The 18,478-nt window shown below is 48.3% G+C and overlaps 1 protein-coding gene across 1 annotated transcript in view; it reads right to left on the bottom strand.

The window, feature by feature from the left end:
- btk (Bruton agammaglobulinemia tyrosine kinase) overlaps window positions 1-18,478 on the bottom strand; it is a 407,843-nt gene that overhangs the window by 293,660 nt on the left and 95,705 nt on the right. The window contains exon 4 of the mRNA XM_085987158.1: window positions 2,556-2,647. Within this exon, the coding sequence (XP_085843284.1) occupies window positions 2,556-2,647 (92 nt within the window). The remainder of the gene's footprint in view (window positions 1-2,555; window positions 2,648-18,478) is intronic.

The following is an 18,478-nucleotide window of genomic DNA, read 5'->3' on the forward strand; positions in this document are numbered from 1 at the left end:
CTGAATATATTACACAGATTAACCCCCCTGAATATATTACACAGATTAACCCCCTGAATACATTTCACAGATTAACCCAATTAACCCCCCTGAATATATCACGCAGGTGAACCCCCCTGAATATATTACACAGATTAACCCCCCTGAATACATTTCACAGATTAACCCCCCTGAATATATTACACAGATTAACCCCCGAATATATCACACAGATTAACCCCCCTGAATATATTACACAGATTAACCCCCCTGAATATATTACACAGATTAACCCCCCTGAATATACTACACAGATTAACCCCCCTGAATATATTACACAGATTAAGCCCCCTGAATATATCACGCAGATTAACCCCCCTGAATATATTACACAGATTAACCCCCCTGAATATATCACGCAGATTAACCCCCCTGAATATATTACACAGATTAACCCCCTGAATATATTACACAGATTAACCCCCCTGAATACATTTCACAGATTAATCCCCCTGAATATATCACAGATTAACCCCCCTGAATATATTACACAGATTAACCACCTGAATATATCACGCAGATTAACCCCGAATATATTACACAGATTAACCCCCTGAATACATTACACAGATGAACCCCCCTGAATATATCACGCAGATTAACCCCCCTGAATATATTACACAGACTAACCCCCCTGAATATATTACACAGATTAACCCCCCTGAATATATTACACAGACTAACCCCCCTGAATATATTACACAGATTAACCCCCCTGAATATATTACACAGATTAACCCCCCTGAATATATCACGCAGATTAACCCCCCAGCATATATTACACAGATTAACCCCCCTGAATATATTACACAGATTAACCCCCCTGAATATATCACGCAGATTAACCCCCTGAATATATTACAGAGATTAACCCACCTGAATATATCATGCAGATTAACCCCCTGAATATATTATGCAGATGAACCCCCTGAATATATCACACAGATTAACCCCCCTGAATATATTACAGATTAACCCCACTGAATATATTACACAGATTAACCCCCCTGAATATATTACACAGATTAACCCCCTTGAATATATCACACAGATTAACCCCCTGAATATATCACACAGATTAACCCCCTTGAATATATCACACAGATTAACCCCCCTGAATATATTACACAGATTAACCCCCCTGAATATATTACACATTTACCCCAGCCCCCGCCCTGCATCCCCCCACCGCCCCGATTATCACACTGACTCTGGGTTCTAGGGGCATTGATATATTCTGCACCTGTGCGACACTGAGTGAGATTGAAAGCTTAAAGGGCCAGATAGCTCCTGCAATCATTCACAGGGCGGTGGGCTGCCCAGCCTATAGCCTGCTTTCAAAAGCTATCTGTTCCGATCTGCACCTTTTCCCAGACCCCCTCTCCGGTGGGGGCCCAAGGAGAACGGTTTAAAATATGAGTGCTGAATGGCCGCCTCCCGACTCCTAGCGCCCGCAATCGGTGGGCGGGAGCAGGAACTGCCAATAGTCAGGCTGTTCACAACCTTGGCACCCTATTTGACCCTGAGCTGAGCTTCTGACCCCATATCCTCTACATCGCTAGGACCGCCTGTTTCCACCTCCATAACATCGCCCAACTCCACTCTTGCCTCAGCTCATCTGCTGCTGAAACCCTCATCCATGCCTTTGTTATCCTACCGTTGACTATTCCAATGCACTCCTGACCAGCCTCCCATCTTCCCCCCTCCATTAACTTAAGCTCATCCAAAACTCTGCTGCCCATGTCCATACTCACACCAAGTCCCGTTCACCCATCATCCTTGTGCTCGCTGACCTACATTGGCTCCCGGTCCGGCAATGCCTCAATTCTAAAATTCTCATCCTGGTGTTCAAAATCCTCCATGGCCTCACCCCTCCCTATCTCTGTAATCTCCTCCAGTGCTACAACCCTCTGAGATATCTGCACTCCTTCAATTCTGGCCTCTTGAGCATCCACGATTATAATCGCTCCACCATTGGTGGCCGTGCCTTCAGCTGCCTAGGCCCTAAGCTCTGGAATTCCCACGCTAAACCTCTCCACCTCTCTACCTCCCTCTCCTCCTTTAAGACGCTCCTTAAAAACTACCTCTTTAACCAAGCTTTTGGTTATCTGCCCTAATATCTCCTTATGTGGCTCGGTGCCAATGTTTGTCTCCTGTGAAGCGCCCTGGGCGTTTTACTACATTGAAGGTGTTATATAAATGCAAGTTGTTGTTGTTGTCAGGCGGGCAGAGACAAAAATGACTTCTGGGTCTAAATGACGTCACCCTGCCTGCCTGTTTCCGAGGGGAGCTCTGAGCTGACAGGATTCAAGTGCTCCCGAAACTTTGAATGGGCGTCTAATCTCGCAATAAGCCGTCGTCTGGTTTTGGTTCTATGACCGCACCGCGAGGTGATAGCGAGATAGAAATCGTTACTTCCGCCACCCGGTGAGTGACAGACTTGCCATGGAATCTCACACATAGCTATTCCTTTCTGACATTAATCAAACTTAAAGGAGAGCAGTATAGTAAATGACGGCACGTAACTGCTGTTCAACTCTTTAATCCACTGCTTACGGACATCTTCGTTCTTGGCGAACACGTAGAGAGGGCCCTCATCGTACACAATCTGTGGAAGAGGAGGTCACGGCGTGACTAAAACCAGCATCAAAAGCAAGCTAAAGCACGTAGCAATCAAACGCTCCCCAGCTCAACCCTGCCAATAGCTACATGGAGTTTCAGGCTTACTTGGCCGGCTGGTTTGAACTCTGTCGCTTTCCCCCAGTGTGGCTTGACTCTCAGGCCTGGGCTAGTGGTTTTTCACTGCGGCCAGGACAACTGTGTCACCGGGGGTCTGAAAATCCACAGCCTGAGCAGAATATCTCAGGGCACAGGGGCTTAACAACAAAAACATTCTAAGAAGCTGGTACCTCTACCAACCCTCTCCTCAAACCCCTCTGCCCAAACCTTCCACGGGGCTCAGCCTCCACGAGACCCCCTGCTCCCTTCCCCCTATACAGTGGCATTGAGGGAAGGTGATTCCGGGAGTAGGGCTGGAAACGAGGCCCTCCATCACCGGGGGTTCCCCTGTCCCAGCTTACGGTTGCCGTGGCAACTGCCAGGCCGGTAAATGGTGGAAGTGGGCCCCCCGAAGGGCTGTGCTACATGTCATAATTCCGGCCTGGAATAGGGCCACATTGGTCACTCAGTGCGGACCCACAGAAACCCTGAGGGCCTGCAGCATCATGATTCCCCAGCGCCCCATCCCCCTCCCCACCGGGACAAGAGACGGAAAACCTGCTGCGGCCCCGATTAAAACATGCTCAATCCGTGATCCCGGGTAATCAGCCAGAAGCACGAGGGGGTCCACTGAGCTTAGATGTAACTCCCGCTACAACTGAGGAACAAGAGGAGGCCATTCAGCCCCTCAGGCCTGTTCCACCATTCAATTAAATCGTGGCTGATCTGTACCCCAACTCCATTTACCCACCTTTACTCCATATCCCTGATACCCTTAGCCAAAAAAAATCTATCCATCTCAGTCTAGAAAACTTAGTTTGTCCCTTAGCAACCACAGCCTTTTGGGGCAGAGTTTTCCAGAATTACACAACCCTTTGTGTGAAAAAGTGCTTCCAGATTCCACTCCTGAACGGCCTGGCTCTAATTTTAAGATTAAGATTAAGATTATGTCCTCTTGTTCTGGACTCCCCACCAGAGGAAATAGTTTCTCTGTATCTACCCTATCAACTTTTTAAATATCTTAAACACCTCAATCAGATCACCCAACAATCTTCTACACTCAAGTGATTAAAAGTCTAGTCTATGCAACCTGTCCTCATAATTTAAGCCTTTAAATTTAAACCAAAGCGGTGAATCTCAGCCTGAGGGTCGTTGATAGCAACAGCTAAGAGGACTCACACGGGGTGGATTTTTTTAAATTTTTATTCATTGATGGGATGTGGGCGTCGCTGGCTAGGCCTGCATTTAGTGCCCATCCCTAATTGCCCTTTGAGAAGATGGTGGTGAGCCGCCTTCTGGAACCGCTGCAGTCCATATGGTGTAGGTACACCCACAATGTTGTTAGGAAGGGAGTTCCAGGATTTTGGCCCAGCGACAGTGAAGGAACGGCGATACAGGTCCAAGTCAGGAAGGTGTGTGGCTTGGAGGGGAACTTGTAGGTGGTGATGTTCCCATGCATCTGCTGCCCTTGTCCTTCTAAGTGGTAGAGGTCGCGGGTTTGGAAGTTGCTGTTGAAGGAGCTTTGGCGAGTTGCTGCAGTGCATCTTGTAGATGGTACACACTGCAGCCACAGTGCGCCGGTGGTGGAGGGAGTGAATGTTGAAGGTGGTGGATGGAGTGCCAATCAAGCGGGCTGCTTTATCCTGAATGGTGTCGAGCTTCTTGAGTGTTGTTGGAGCTGCACTCATCCAGGCAAGTGGAGAATATTCCATCACACTCCTGACTTGTGACTTGTAGATGGTGGAAAGGCTTTGGGGAGTCAGGAGGTGAGACACTCGCCGCAGAATTCCCAGCCTCTGGCCTGCTCTTGTAGCCACAGTATTTATATGGCTGGTCCAGTTCAGTTTCTGATCAATGGTAACCCCCAGGATGTTGATAGTGGGGGATTCAGCGATGGTAATGCCATTGAATGTCAAGGGGAGATGGTTAGAGTCTCGCTTGTAGGAGATGGTCATTGCCTGGCACTTGTGTGGTGCGAATGTTACTTACCACTTGTCAGCCCAAGTCTGAATGTTGTCCAGATCTTGCTGCATATGGACACGGACTGCGTCAGTATCTGACGAGTCTCGAATGGTGCTGAACAGTGTGCAATCATCAGCGAACATCCACACTTCTGACCTTATGATGGAGGGAAGGTCATTGATGAAACAGCTGAAGATGGTTGGGCCTAGGACACTGCCCTGAGGAACTCCTGCAGTGATGTCATGTGATTGAGATGAATGACCTCCAACAACCACAGCCAACTTCCTTTGTGCTAGGTATGATTCCAACCAATGGAGAGTTTTCCCCTTGATTCCCATTGACTTCAGTTTTGCTAGGGCTCCTTGATGCCACACTCGATCAAATGCTGCCTTGATGTCAAGGGCAGTCACTCTCACCTCACCTCTTGAGTTCAGCTCTTTTGTCCATGTTTGGACCAAGGCTGTAATGAGGTCAAGAGCTGAGTGGCCCTGGCGGAACCCAAACTGGGCGTCAGTTAGCAGGTTATTGCTGAGTAAGTGCCGCTTGATAGCACTGTCGACGACACCTTCCATCACTTTGCTGATGATTGAGAGTAGACTGATGGGACGGTAATTGGCCGGGTCGGATTTGTCCTGCTTTTTGTAGACAGGACATACTTGGGCAATTTTCCACATTGCCGGGTAGATGCCAGTGTTGTAGCTGTACTGGAACAGCTTGGCTAGGGGCGCAGCTAGTTCTGGAGCACAAGTCTTCAGTACTATTGCCGGAATGTTGTCAGGGCCCATAGCCTTTGCAGTATCCAGTGTCACTCGCTTAACTACACCTTCGTATCCCATTGGGATAGTGAGTCAGTCCCTTATACAGGTAATTGCTGCAGGAGTTCCTCAGGGCAGTGTCCTAGGCCCAACAATCTTCAGCTGCTTCATCAATGACGTTCCCTCCAACATGTCAGAAATGGGGATGTTCGCTGATGACTGCAGTGTTCAGTGCCATTCACAACTCCACAGATAATGAAGCAGTCCATGCAACAAGACCTGGACGACATTCAGGCTTGGGCTAATAAGTGGCAGGTAACATTTGCGCCACAGAAGTGCCAGGCATTGACTATCTCCAACAAGCGAGAGCCTAACCACCTCCCCTTGACATTCAATGGCATTACCATCGCTGAATCCCCCACTACCAACATCCTGGGGGTCACCATTAACCAGAAACTTAACTGGACCAGCGACATAAATACGGTGGCTACAAGAGCAGGTCAGAGGCTAGGTATTCGGCGGCAAATGTCTCACCCCCTGACTCCCCAAAGCCTTTCCACCATCTACAAGGCACAAGTCAGGAGTGTGATGGAATACTCTCCACTTGCCTGGATGAGTGCAGCTCCAACAACACTCAAGCAGCTCTACACCATCCAGGACAAAGCAGCCCGCTTGATTGGCACCCCATCCACCACCTTAAACATTCACTCCCTCCACCACCGGCGTACCGTGGCTGCAGTGTGTACCATCTACAAGATGCATTGCAGCAACTCGCCAAGGCTTCTTCGGCAGCACCTCCCTGTAGTGCATGTAACCTGTACCACCTTAAGAGGATACCTTAAGGTGATGGACTACTTTTTGATGGCTCCTGTACATTGTATCTCAAAGTGTATCTCAGTTCAGCCCTGACCCTCAATCACTAAAGACCTGTTTACTTACTTCTGTAGTCTGTGTCCTGTTATTCAGTATAACTGCAATTGAAAACACAGACTCAACAGTGGCGACGAGTCTGATCTTACCTAGCGGCAGTTTTGCATCAAAGGAAGCTTCGTCCTCAGAAACGGGCATCGAACAAGGGCATCCGCCCTCAACATTCTGCTGAGCACTGCATCACACGGGAGGCCATCGGGAAACCGGGTTGGTTTCTGGCCACGAAGTCAAACATCAGTGAGCATCCCTTCGACGACAGTGGCGGGTAAGCCCGATCGAGCGGCACGGGGGGGAAGTCGGCCGAGTTGTCAGTGGGAGAAGGGGAGGGAAAACGACGAAAAGGGCGGAGAACACGATCGCAGCCGGTGTCAGGGGCCGGACTGCAATTGGGGCAGAGACGCGCAGCAGCCAGAAAAGCGTTTGTGGCCACAAGGACCGCGGGAGCGGCGGGGAACAAGAGCAGCAGCACAGGGGAAAATAAAGGACCGCTGGGAGGCATGGACGGCAACAGCGCGGGAATCGTCATTTTGAGTCGGCGGGGGAAGAAGACAAGCGCGGGAAAAGCCGCCAAGCGCGGGAAAAGCCGCCATCTTAAATAGAAAAAATAAATAAATAATAATATCCGAAGGGAAAGGTGAAACTCAGCAAGGATGCCAAAAACGGGAAACATCACCGCTTTTGATAACGATGTGGAAGATTGGGCCACTTATGTGGAACGCATCGAAGTTTACTGTACAACGAATGAGGTACCGGATGATAAGAAAGCACTAACCCTATTAAACTCGATGGGTGCGAAGACGTACGGGTTATTAAGGAAACTTGTAACACCAGACAAACCGGTAGGGAAGAGTTTCGCGGATATTGTTACTATCCTGCAGGAGCATTTAAACCCCACACTGCTGCTGATAGCGGAACGATTTAAATTCTACAAAAGAATTCAACTTAAAGAAGAAAGCAACGCTGAATTCCTAACAGAACTGCGCAAGTTATCAAAGTACTGCCAGTTCGGAACAGGACTAGCAGATGCACTGAGAGATAAGTTTGTGTGTGGGCTCCTAAGGGAAGGAACCCAGAAGCGACTGCTAGAGGAAAAGGACCTTACGCTGGACAAAGCTTTCAGCATTGCAGCACCCCACGAGGCAGCAGCACGGGGGCACTGCAGAGATACAGCAAAGGCCATTGGAATTCAGCACCAATGAAATGGCATTGAGCACAGTAAAGTGCTATCGTTGTGGAAGGACAACGCATGGCCAGAACCAGTGCTGGTTCAAAGATAAAGAATGCAGGCAATGTGGCAAACTTGGTCACATAGCAAGAGTATGCCGGTCAGGAAAGAAGACCAGCAGCAAAAAGTCACCGCAGGAGAAGTACAAAAAAGTACACAAGGTGACAGAGAACAGTTCGGATGAACAGAAGACGGATTCAGACTCCAGCAGTAAGCAACTGGGTTGTCTGAAAATACATAATGTGGGTAACACTGCAGACCACCAAACTATCTGGGTCATGCTTCGGATAGCAGGAGTCCAAGTGAAGATGGAATTGGACACTGGGTCGGCATTAACGGTCATGAATAAGCAAGATTACAAAAGGTTATTCTCGCACATTCCCCTGAGGGATACGGAGATTGTATTGAAAACATACACGGGGCAAATAGTATACCCCAAAGGAAAGATAAAAGTAAACGTGGTCTACAATGGTAAAGAAAGTCAGAAAATGGACTTGTATGTGTTACCTGATGGAGGTCCGCCACTACTGGGACGGGAATGGATCCGGAGAATAAATGTGGACTGGCATTCCATACAAGCACTGACTGTAGATGCCTGTAAGGAGGACGACGTCAAACCTAAACAACTGTCCAAAATCTTAGACGATGCTAAGGAGGTGTTCCAACAGGGACTTGGAACACTGAAAGGAATTACGGCAACCATCAAGGTTGAAGAACATGCAAACCCAAAATTTTTCAAAGCCAGACCGGTGCCTTATGCGATACGACCTGCTGTGGAAGCAGAGCTGGAAGGGCTAGAACGTTCAGGGGTACTGTCCAAGGTGGACTGGAGCGAATGGGCTACACCCATTGTTCCTGTCATGAAGCGTTCGTTGAGCAACAAGCCGGGGAAACCTGGGAAGGTTCGCATCTGTGGCGATTTCAAGATCACTGTTAATCCGGTTCTTCACACGGTGCAATATCCGCTTCCAGGCAGGGGAGGTGGGGTGGCTATGTTAATAAAGGAAGGAATCACTGTAATACAGAGAAATGATATTGGGTCAAAAGATCTAGATAATGAAACAGTTTGGGTGGAGGTAAGGAATAATAAGGGGAAAAAAACACTAGTGGGCGTAGTCTATAGGCCGCCGAACAGTGGCAACTCTGTTGGACGGAGTATCAATCAGGAAATAGTTGAGGCTTGTAATAAGGGAACATCTATAATTATGGGGGATTTTAACTATCATATTAATTGGACAAATCAAATTGGGCAGGGCTGCCTTGAGGATGAGTTCATTGAGTGTATTAGGGATGGGTTTCTTGAGCAGTATGTAACTGAACCGACCGGGGGCAAGCAACCTTAGATCTGGTCCTGTGTAACGAGACGGGATTAATTAAAAATGTCCTAGTAAAGGATCCCCTTGGAATGAGTGACCATAACATGGTTGAATTCCATATTCAATTAGAGGGTGAGAAGGTTGGATCTCAAACAAGCATGCTAAGCTTGAATAAAGGAGACTATGAAGGTATGAGAGCGGAATTGAGTAGAGTGGATTGGGAAAATAGATTAAAGGGTAAGACGATACATGATCAGTGGTGTACATTTAAGGAGTTATTTTACAACTTCCAAAAAAAATATATTCCACTGAGAAGAAAGGGGTGTAAAAGAAAAGACAGCCATCCATGACTAAGTAAAGAAATTAAGGATAGTATTCGACTAAAAACAAGGGCATATAAGGTAGCCAAATCTAGTGGGAGGATAGAGGATTGGGAAAACTTTAAAAGACAGCAAAAAATAACAAAAAGATTGATTAAGAAAGGGAAGATAGATTATGAAAGTAAATTAGCAAAAAATATAAAAACAGATAGTAAGAGTTTTTATAGTAATATAAAAAGAAAAAGGGTGGCTAAAGTAAATGTTGGTCCCTTAGAGGATGAGACCGGGAAATTAATGGTGGGAAATATGGAGATGGCAAAAACACTGAATGAATATTTTACATCAGTCTTTACAGTAGAAGACACTAAGAATATCCCAACACTGGACAAACAGGGGGCTAAAGGGGGGGAGGAGCTAAGCACGATCAAAATCACTAAGGAAGTGGTACTCGGTAAAATAATGGGACTCAAGGCAGATAAATCACCTGGACCTGATGGCTTACATCCTTGGGTCTTGAGGGAAGTGGCGGTAGGGATTGTGGATGCATTGGTAATAATTTTCCAAAACTCCCTGGACTCGGCAAAGGTCCCGGCAGACTGGAAAACTGCTAATGTAACACCCTTATTTAAAAAGGGCCGTGGACAGAAGGCTGGAAACTGTGGTAGGTAAAATTTTGGAGTCCATTATTAAGGAGACAGTAACAGGACATTTGGATAATCATAATTTAATAGGACAAAGTCAGCATGGTTTCATGAAGGGGAAGTCATGTTTGACAAATTTGCTGGAGTTCTTTGAGGAAGTAACGTATAGGGTGGATAAAGGGGAACCAGTGGACGTAGTGTATTTAGACTTCCAAAAGGCATTTGACAAGGTGCCACACCAAAGGTTATTGCTTAAGATAAAAAATCACGGGATTGGGGGTAATATTCTGGCATGGATAGAGGATTGGCTATCTAACAGAAGGCAGAGAGTTGGGATAAATGGTTCATTCTTAGACTGGCAATCAGTAACTAGTGGTGTTCCGCAGGGGTCAGTGCTGGGTCCCCAACTCTTTACAATCTATATTAACGATTTGGAGGAGGGGACCGAGTGTAACATATCAAAGTTTGCAGATGATACTAAGATGGGAGGGAAAGTAGTGAGTGAGGAGGACATAAAAAACCTGCAAGGGGACATAGACAGGCTAAGTAAGTGGGCAGAGATTTGGCAGATGGAATACAATACTGGAAAGTGTGAGGTTATGCACTTTGGCAGGAAAAATTGTAGAGCAAGTTATTATCTTAATGGCAAGAAACTGGAAAGTACTGAAGTACAAAGGGATCTGGGGGTCCTGGTGCACGAAACTCAAAAGGTTAGTATGCAGGTGCAGCAAGTGATTAAGAAGGCCAATGGAATGTTGGCTTTCATTGCTAGGGGGATAGAATATAAAAATAGGGAGGTATTGCTTCAGTTGTACAAGGTATTGGTGAGACCGCACCTGGAATACTGCGTACAGTTTTGGTGTCCATACTTAAGAAAGGACATACTTGCTCTCGAGTCAGTACAAAGAAGGTTCACTCGGTTAATCCCGGGGATGAGGGGATGGACATATGAGGAGAGGTTGAGTAGATTGGGACTCTACTCATTGGAGTTCAGAAGAATGAGAGGCGATCTTATTGAAACATATAAGATTGTGAAGGGGTTGGATCGGGTGGATGCGGGGAAGATGTTCCCGATGATGGGTGAAACTAGAACTAGGGGGCATAGTCTTAGAATAAGGGGCTGCTCTTTCAAAACTGAGATGAGGAGGAACTACTTCACTCAGAGGGTGGTAGGTCCATGGAATATGCTGCCCCAAAAAGCTGTAGAAGCTACATCATTACATAAATTTAAAACAGAAATAGACAGTTTCCTAGAAGTAAAGGGAATTAAAGGTTACAGGGAGCGGGCAGGAATTTGGACATGAGTCTAGGTTCAGATCAGTCATGGCCCTGTAGGTAGCGGAGCGGACCCAGGGGCCGTGTAGCCTGATCCTGCTCCTATTTCGTGTGTCTAATTCTGTTAGATTCAGGAGATGGTTCTGTGATAGTGGATTGGCAGTTAGGATCAGATCAGCCATGATCTTATTGAATGGCGGAGCAGGCTCGAGGGGCCGATTGGCCTACTCCTGCTCCTATTTCTTATGTTCTTATGTTCTGCGGATTGAAGATATCTTCGCTTCGCTGTCTGGCGGGAAACACTTCACTAAGATAGACCTGGCGCAGGCGTACCTACAGATGGAAGTTGATGAAGCGTCACGTCAGTATCTCACGATCAACACGCATAAGGGCTTATATCGGTATAATAGACTGGTTTTTGGAGTGGCATCGGCTCCAGCGATTTGGCAAAGGGCCATGGAGCAGGTATTGCAGGGAATTCCAGGCACACAATGCTACCTGGATGACATCCTGATTACAGGAGATAACGATAAGGATCACCTTGCGAATTTGGAGCAGGTGCTCATCAGATTGAAAGAATATGGGCTCAGAGTTAATCGCCAGAAATGTGAGTTCTTTCAAAAGCGAATCTCGTACTGCAGCCACGTCATTGACCGGGAAGGGCTCCATAAGTCACCTGACAAGATCGAAGCTGTTGTAAAAGCTCCTGCACCGGAAAATGTATCCCAGTTGAGGTCGTTCCTCGGGTTGGTTAACTATTACCACAAGTTTCTTCCAAATTTATCCACGGTGTTACACCCGCTAAACACTCTTTTGCAAATGGGAATACCATGGAAGTGGAGCGATGATTGTAAGCGGGCTTTTCAAAAGAGCAAGGCACTGATCACCTCTAAGGAAGTGTTGGCTCACTTTAACCCAACGCTGCCTATTCGCTTAGCTTGTGATGCTTCTCCATATGGTATCAGGGCAGTGCTCTCACATAAGTTTCCAGATGGCTCGGAAAGGCCAGTCGCTTTCGCATCCAGATCATTGACCTCCGCTGAGCGCAACTATGCTCAGATAGATAGGGAGGCTCTCAGCCTCGTGTGGGGAGTTAAGAAATTTAACCATTACCTGCAAGGCCAAAAGTTTACGCTGCTGACAGATCACCAGCCGTTGGTTTCCATTTTCAACCCTAAGAAGGGTGTTCCGGTAATGACGGCGCAGAGGTTTCAGAGATGGTCCCTTTTCCTAGGGGCACATCAATATGATATTGAATTCAAAGGTACAAAGCAACATGGCAATGCTGATGGGCTGTCGCGCCTGCCACTACCTACAGCGGAAGAGGCACCGGCAGTTGACCCTGTCGAGATATTTCACTCGACCATCATCGAATGCTTACCAGTCACCAATGCGGGTATTGAGAGAGAGACCCGAAATGACCCGACACTGTCTCGGGTCTACGACTTGACAGTGAAGGGATGGCCAGCACATGGCGAACCACTGTTACCAGCATTCTCAGCCAGACGAGAACAGCTGTCCGTATGTCAAGGAACATTGATGTATGGAACAAGGGTGATTATTCCTCCTAAATTAAGAGAGAGAGTTCTGAAAGAATTGCACGAAGGTCATCTGGGGAGAGTCAAGATGAAAGCCTTGCTAGGGCTTATGTGTGGTGGCCAGGTATCGACAAACAAATAGAGGATCTGACTAAAAGCTGCTCAGGGTGCCAAAAAGTTCAAAATGCACCTCCAATTGCACCGCTGCATCCGTGGGAATGGCCTTCAGCCCCATGGCAACGTGTGCATATCGACTTTGCAGGTCCATTCGTGGATTCCATGTTTTTGATAGCAGTAGACGCACATTCTAAATGGCCAGAAGTGATTAAGATGTCGACCACTACCTCTGAGAAGACGATCGCAGTTCTAAGAACCATATTTGCAAGGAGTGGGTTGCCGGAGCAAATATGTTCAGACAACGGACCACAGTTCGTGTCAGAAGAATTCCAGAAATTCATGAAAAAGAATGGGGTGAAACACTATACATCTGCCCCATATCATCCGGCTACAAATGGGTTGGCCGAGAGATTTGTACAAACGTTCAAAAAGGCGATAAAGGCCATGAGTGAAGACCATATTCCACTACAACACAAGGTGGACAATTTCCTGATGGTGTATCGAAACGCCACGCATGCAGTGACAAATCAAAGCCCTGCCATAATGTTCTATAACAGAAGGTTGCGGTCCCGGTTGGATTTGTTAAAACCCAATGTGCGACGGGAAGTCGAAAACAAGCAATTCCAGCATGTAAATAACAAGGCTACTCGTAGTTTTGAAATAGGACAACCAGTGTTGGCCAGGGACTATAGGGATGATAAATGGCAACCTGGAACAATTCGTGCATGACAAGGACCCTTGATGTACACGGTAGACGTTGGAGAGAACGTAATACGACGTCATGCTGACCAACTTGTGGAATCGAGAACAAGGGTCGACCCCATATCTACGGCAGAGACACCAGTTGAAGAACTTATTGAGCCTGTAGCATCTACCTTAGACTCGAACGTATATGATGATGTTCAATCCATAGGAGATCAAGTGGATGAGTCACCCCAGCAACGAGAACCAGAGACCCCTGAAAGGCATTATCCGGGCCGGATCAGGAGGCCTCCTCAGAAACTGAATCTTTGAACAGTTTTATGTGTAAATTGTATATATGTTATCCATGTAATGTTTAATTTGGGGTGTACACTGTTAAGCTAAAAGGGGAGGAATTGTAGTGTATGTAACCTGTACCACCTTAAGAGGATACCTTAAGGTGATGGACTACTTTTTGATGGCTCCTGTACATTGTAGTACCGGTGGTGACCACACCGGTATATAAACCCTGCGGAGCAAAGTGTATCTCAGTTCAGCCCTGACCCTCAATCACTAAAGACCTGTTTACTTACTTCTGTAGTCTGTGTCCTGTTATTCAGTATAACTGCAATTGAAAACACAGACTCAACACTCCCAAACCCGCAACCTTTTCCACCTAGAAGAACAAGGGCAGCAGGCACATGGGAACATCACCACCTCCAAGTTCCCCTCCAAGTCACACACCATCCTGGCTTAGAAGTATATCGCCGATCCTTCATCATTGCTGGGTCAAAATCCTGGAACTCCCTCCCTAACAGCACTGTGGGAGTACCTTCACCGTACGGACTGCAGCGGTTCAAGAAGGCGGCTCACCACCACCTTCTCAAGGGCAACTAGGGATGGGCAATAAATGTTGGCCTTGTCAGTGACGCCCACATCCCATAAACGAATAAAAAAAATTTTAAAACACCAGGGCTGGGATAGTGAGTCAGTCCCTTACACTGGACACCAGGGCTGGGATAGTGAGTCAGTCCCTTACACTGGACACCAGGGCTGGGGTAGTGAGTCAGTCCCTTACACTGGACACCAGGGCTGGGATAGTGAGTCAGTCCCTTACACTGGACACCAGGGCTGGGATAGTGAGTCAGTCCCTTATACTGAACACCAGGGCTGGGATAGTGAGTCAGTCCCTTATACTGAACACCAGGGCTGGGATAGTGAGTCAGTCCCTTACACTGGACACCAGGGCTGAGATAGTGGGCTGGATTTTGCCAATGGGGCGGGCTGGGTGCATGTCAGGTGGTCGGCGGTTCCCGACCCCGCCTCCGATGTGATTCGTGACAATTGGCCGATGTTCCCCAATTGGGCACTTGATATCCAGCGTGGGAACCCCTGGCCCAATGAGTCTTTTCATACAGAAACTCGCCTCCGATGACATCATCTATGCAGCTGGATTTAAGGCCTGCAAGCAACCTTGCTTCTTTTTCAGCCTTACAACTTTATGACCATTCTTCTGAGGGATTCCTTCTGCAAGTATGTCCAGCACCAGACCAAAGTGTGCACCCAGAGTCGACGAGGCCTCCTTCCAAGCTCTGGTGGAGGGAGCAAGAGCAAATAAGAAGGTGCTCTTTCCTTCCTCAGGGAGGAAAAAGCCTCCACAACAGACTAAAGCTGTGTGGCTGCAATTGGCACAGGAGGTGAATGCAATTTCAATGTGCAGCAGAACCTGGCTGCATTGCCGAAAGAGGTTTCATGACCTTCTCTGCACAGGAAAAGTGAGTATTACATTCCCATCACCCTCAATCTGATCCCCATCGCCTCTCATCACCAGCACTCTGCTTTGTCAACCTCCTCCTCCACATCCCACTTCACCCTTACATCCCTGCACCCTTACCCATTCCCTCTCTCTCTATGTTCACATTCACTTAACTATTCGACTATGCAGCCCTCACACTCCCTATCACTGTGATGCAATGACAACTTACAACACACAGGAAGGGCCCTTGGTCTTGGCACCTCACTCCATCTTTGTCTCCTAAGCATCTATGCTATGGATTCTCTACAGTCACTCCTTCATTCTCACTCAAACTCCACTTGTGTCCCTCATTGCAGGAAAAGAGAGCCCACAATAAGAGGGAAAGGGCGAGGACAGGAGGAGGGCCACCTTCAATAGCCCAGCTCACCAATGCAGAGGAGGCAGTCCTGGAGATGGTGGGAGTGGAGGTGGATGGGCAAGTGGGGGACAGGCAGATGGGCGCATCACAGCAAGCTGGTGACAGAATAGTTTTGCATTTCTCTCATTGACATTGCATGTGTGACTGATAATGATTCTGATGCTCTAACATATTGACTTATGATCATCTGCACAATTCAATATGCATGCAACCTTTATCTCACATCTCTAAGTCTTTCCTTTACTCCCCCACAGGACCATCGAAAGCCCCTGTCCCCACTGTCCAGGAGGAACAGCCTGAGCCTGAAGACTCCTCAGAGGAAGCTGCAACCTCTGAGGGCGCAGCATCAGCGGAATTCAGCACACCCAGCACCAGTGCAGACAATCACACCTCGGGGGGGCCTTCGGGACATAGAGTAGTGATGTCACCTGGTGTATCACAGATCACAAGTGAGCATCAGCAGATGGTGGAGACAGGGACAGCAGTGGAGAATCCTCGTCGGAGGGCGCAGGACTCTGCCAGCTCAGCTCTGCTGCATGTCGACCCTGTGCCTCCGGGTCCATCCAGAAGGAGAGCGGTGCTGGAACTCCAGGAACAGGTGCAGGAGTCTCTGGCAGGTTTTGTCTCCAGGGTCGTTGCGAGTATGGAGCGAATGGAGGAGTCCATCACGAACATGAGCAGAGCCATTGTGGAGGCACTGGTGCATGAATGCATCACCACGGAAAGGATGGCAAACCTCCGTGGAAAGGATGGGTTGAGGAAGCGCTCAGTCAAGGTGGGGAGAGGGGTTTCCCAGGAGGTCACACTGGAGATGGGTCTTAGGCTCCAAACTTCCACAACAATGAGTAGGCACGCTAAAAGTTCCCCCAGACCTGAGACAACAAAGTTATGCCACCTGCAAAGGATCATTGGTGAAAACTCCTTTTTAATGGTGGAGCTGCAGCTGTTAGTAAGCCATCCACTTGTGAGGCTGCAAGGATTAACTGGCGTGTTCCAGAGGAGACGTGCACAATTCAATATGCATGCAACCTTTATCTCACATCTCTAAATCTTTCCTTAACTCCCCCACAGGACCATCGAGAGGCCCCGTCCCCACTGTCCAGGAGGAACAGTCTGAGCCTGAAGACTCCTCAGAGGAAGCTGCAACCTCTGAGGGAGCAGCGTCAGCAGAATTCAGCACATCCAGCACCAGTGCAGACAATCACACATCGGTGGGACCTTCGCGAGATAGTTGTTAAGGGCATTAAGGATCTATCCCGCCTCTTGGAGGCAGGATGGTAACGGTGTCTGATACCACGAATGTGCGAAAATTGCACAGAGGTAGATGCACATGAATCCAAACCCGCCTCCTCGGGCCTGGCAAAATCGAGCCCAGTGAATCAGTCCCTTAAACTGGGCACAAGGGCTGGGACAGTGAGTCAGTCCCTTATACTGGGCACCAGGGCTGGGATAGTGAGTCAGTCCCTTATACTGGGCACCAGGGCTGGGATAGTGAGTCAGTTCCTTATACTGGGCACCAGGGCTGGGTTAGTGAGTCTGTGCCTTATATTGGACACCAGGGTTGGGATAGTGAGTCTGTCCCTTATACTGGGCATCAGGGCTGGGATAGTGAGTCTGTTCCTTATACTGGGCACTAGGGCTGGGATAGTGAGTCTGTTCCTTATACTGGGCACTAGGGCTGGGATAGTCAGTCAGTCCCTTATATTCCAGGGCTGGGATAGTGTGTCAGTCCCTTATAATGGGCACCAGGGCTGGGATAGTCAGTCAGTCCCTTATATTGGGCACCAGGGCTGGGATAGAGAGTCTGTCCCTTATACTGGGCACCAGGGCTGGGATAGTGAGTCAGTCCCTTATACTGGGCACCAGGGCTGGGATAGTGAGTCTGTCCCTTATATTGGGCACCAGGGCTGGGATAGTGAGTCTGTTACTTATACTGGGCACTAGGGCTGGGATAGTCAGTCAGTCCCTTATATTCCAGGGCTGGGATAGTGTGTCAGTCCCTTATATTGGGCACCAGGGCTGGGACAGTGAGTCTGTCCCTTATACTGGGCACCAGGGCTGGGATAGTGAGCCTGTCCCTTATACTGGGCACCAGGGCTGGGATAGTGAGACTGTCCCTTATACTGGGCACCAGGGCTGGGATAGTGAGTCAGTCCCTTATACTGGGCACCAGGGCTGGGATAGTGAGCCTGTCCCTTATACTGGGCACCAGGGCTGGGATAGTGAGACTGTCCCTTATACTGTGCACCAAGGCTGGGATAGTGAGTCAGTCCCTTATACTGGGCACCAGGGCTGGGATAGTGAGTCTGTCCCTTATACTGTGCACCAGGGCTGGGATAGTGAGTCTGTCCCTTATACTGTGCACCAGGGCTGGGATAGTGAGTCTGTCCCTTATACTGGGCACCAGGGCTGGGATAGTGAGTCTGTCCCTTATACTGGGCACCAGGGTTGGGATAGTGAGTCTGTCCCTTATACTGGGCATCTGGGCTGGGATAGTGAGTCTGTTCCTTATACTGGGCACTAGGGCTGGGATAGTGAGTCTGTCCCTTATACTGGGCATCAGGGCTGGGATAGTGAGTCTGTCCCTTATACTGGGCACTAGGGCTGGGATAGTGAGTCTGTCCCTTATACTGGGCATCAGGGCTGGGATAGTGAGTCTGTCCCTTATACTGGGCAACAGGGCCGGGATGGTGAGTCTGTCCCTTATACTGGGCACCAGGGCTGGGATAGTGAGTCTGTCCCTTATACTGGGCACCAGGGCTGGGATAGTGAGTCAGTCCCTTATAC

This window comes from Somniosus microcephalus, chromosome 1 (assembly GCF_052327205.1).
Source record: "Somniosus microcephalus isolate GS21.2 chromosome 1, FLI_Smic_1.0, whole genome shotgun sequence".
Classification (NCBI taxonomy): Eukaryota; Metazoa; Chordata; class Chondrichthyes; order Squaliformes; family Somniosidae; genus Somniosus; species Somniosus microcephalus.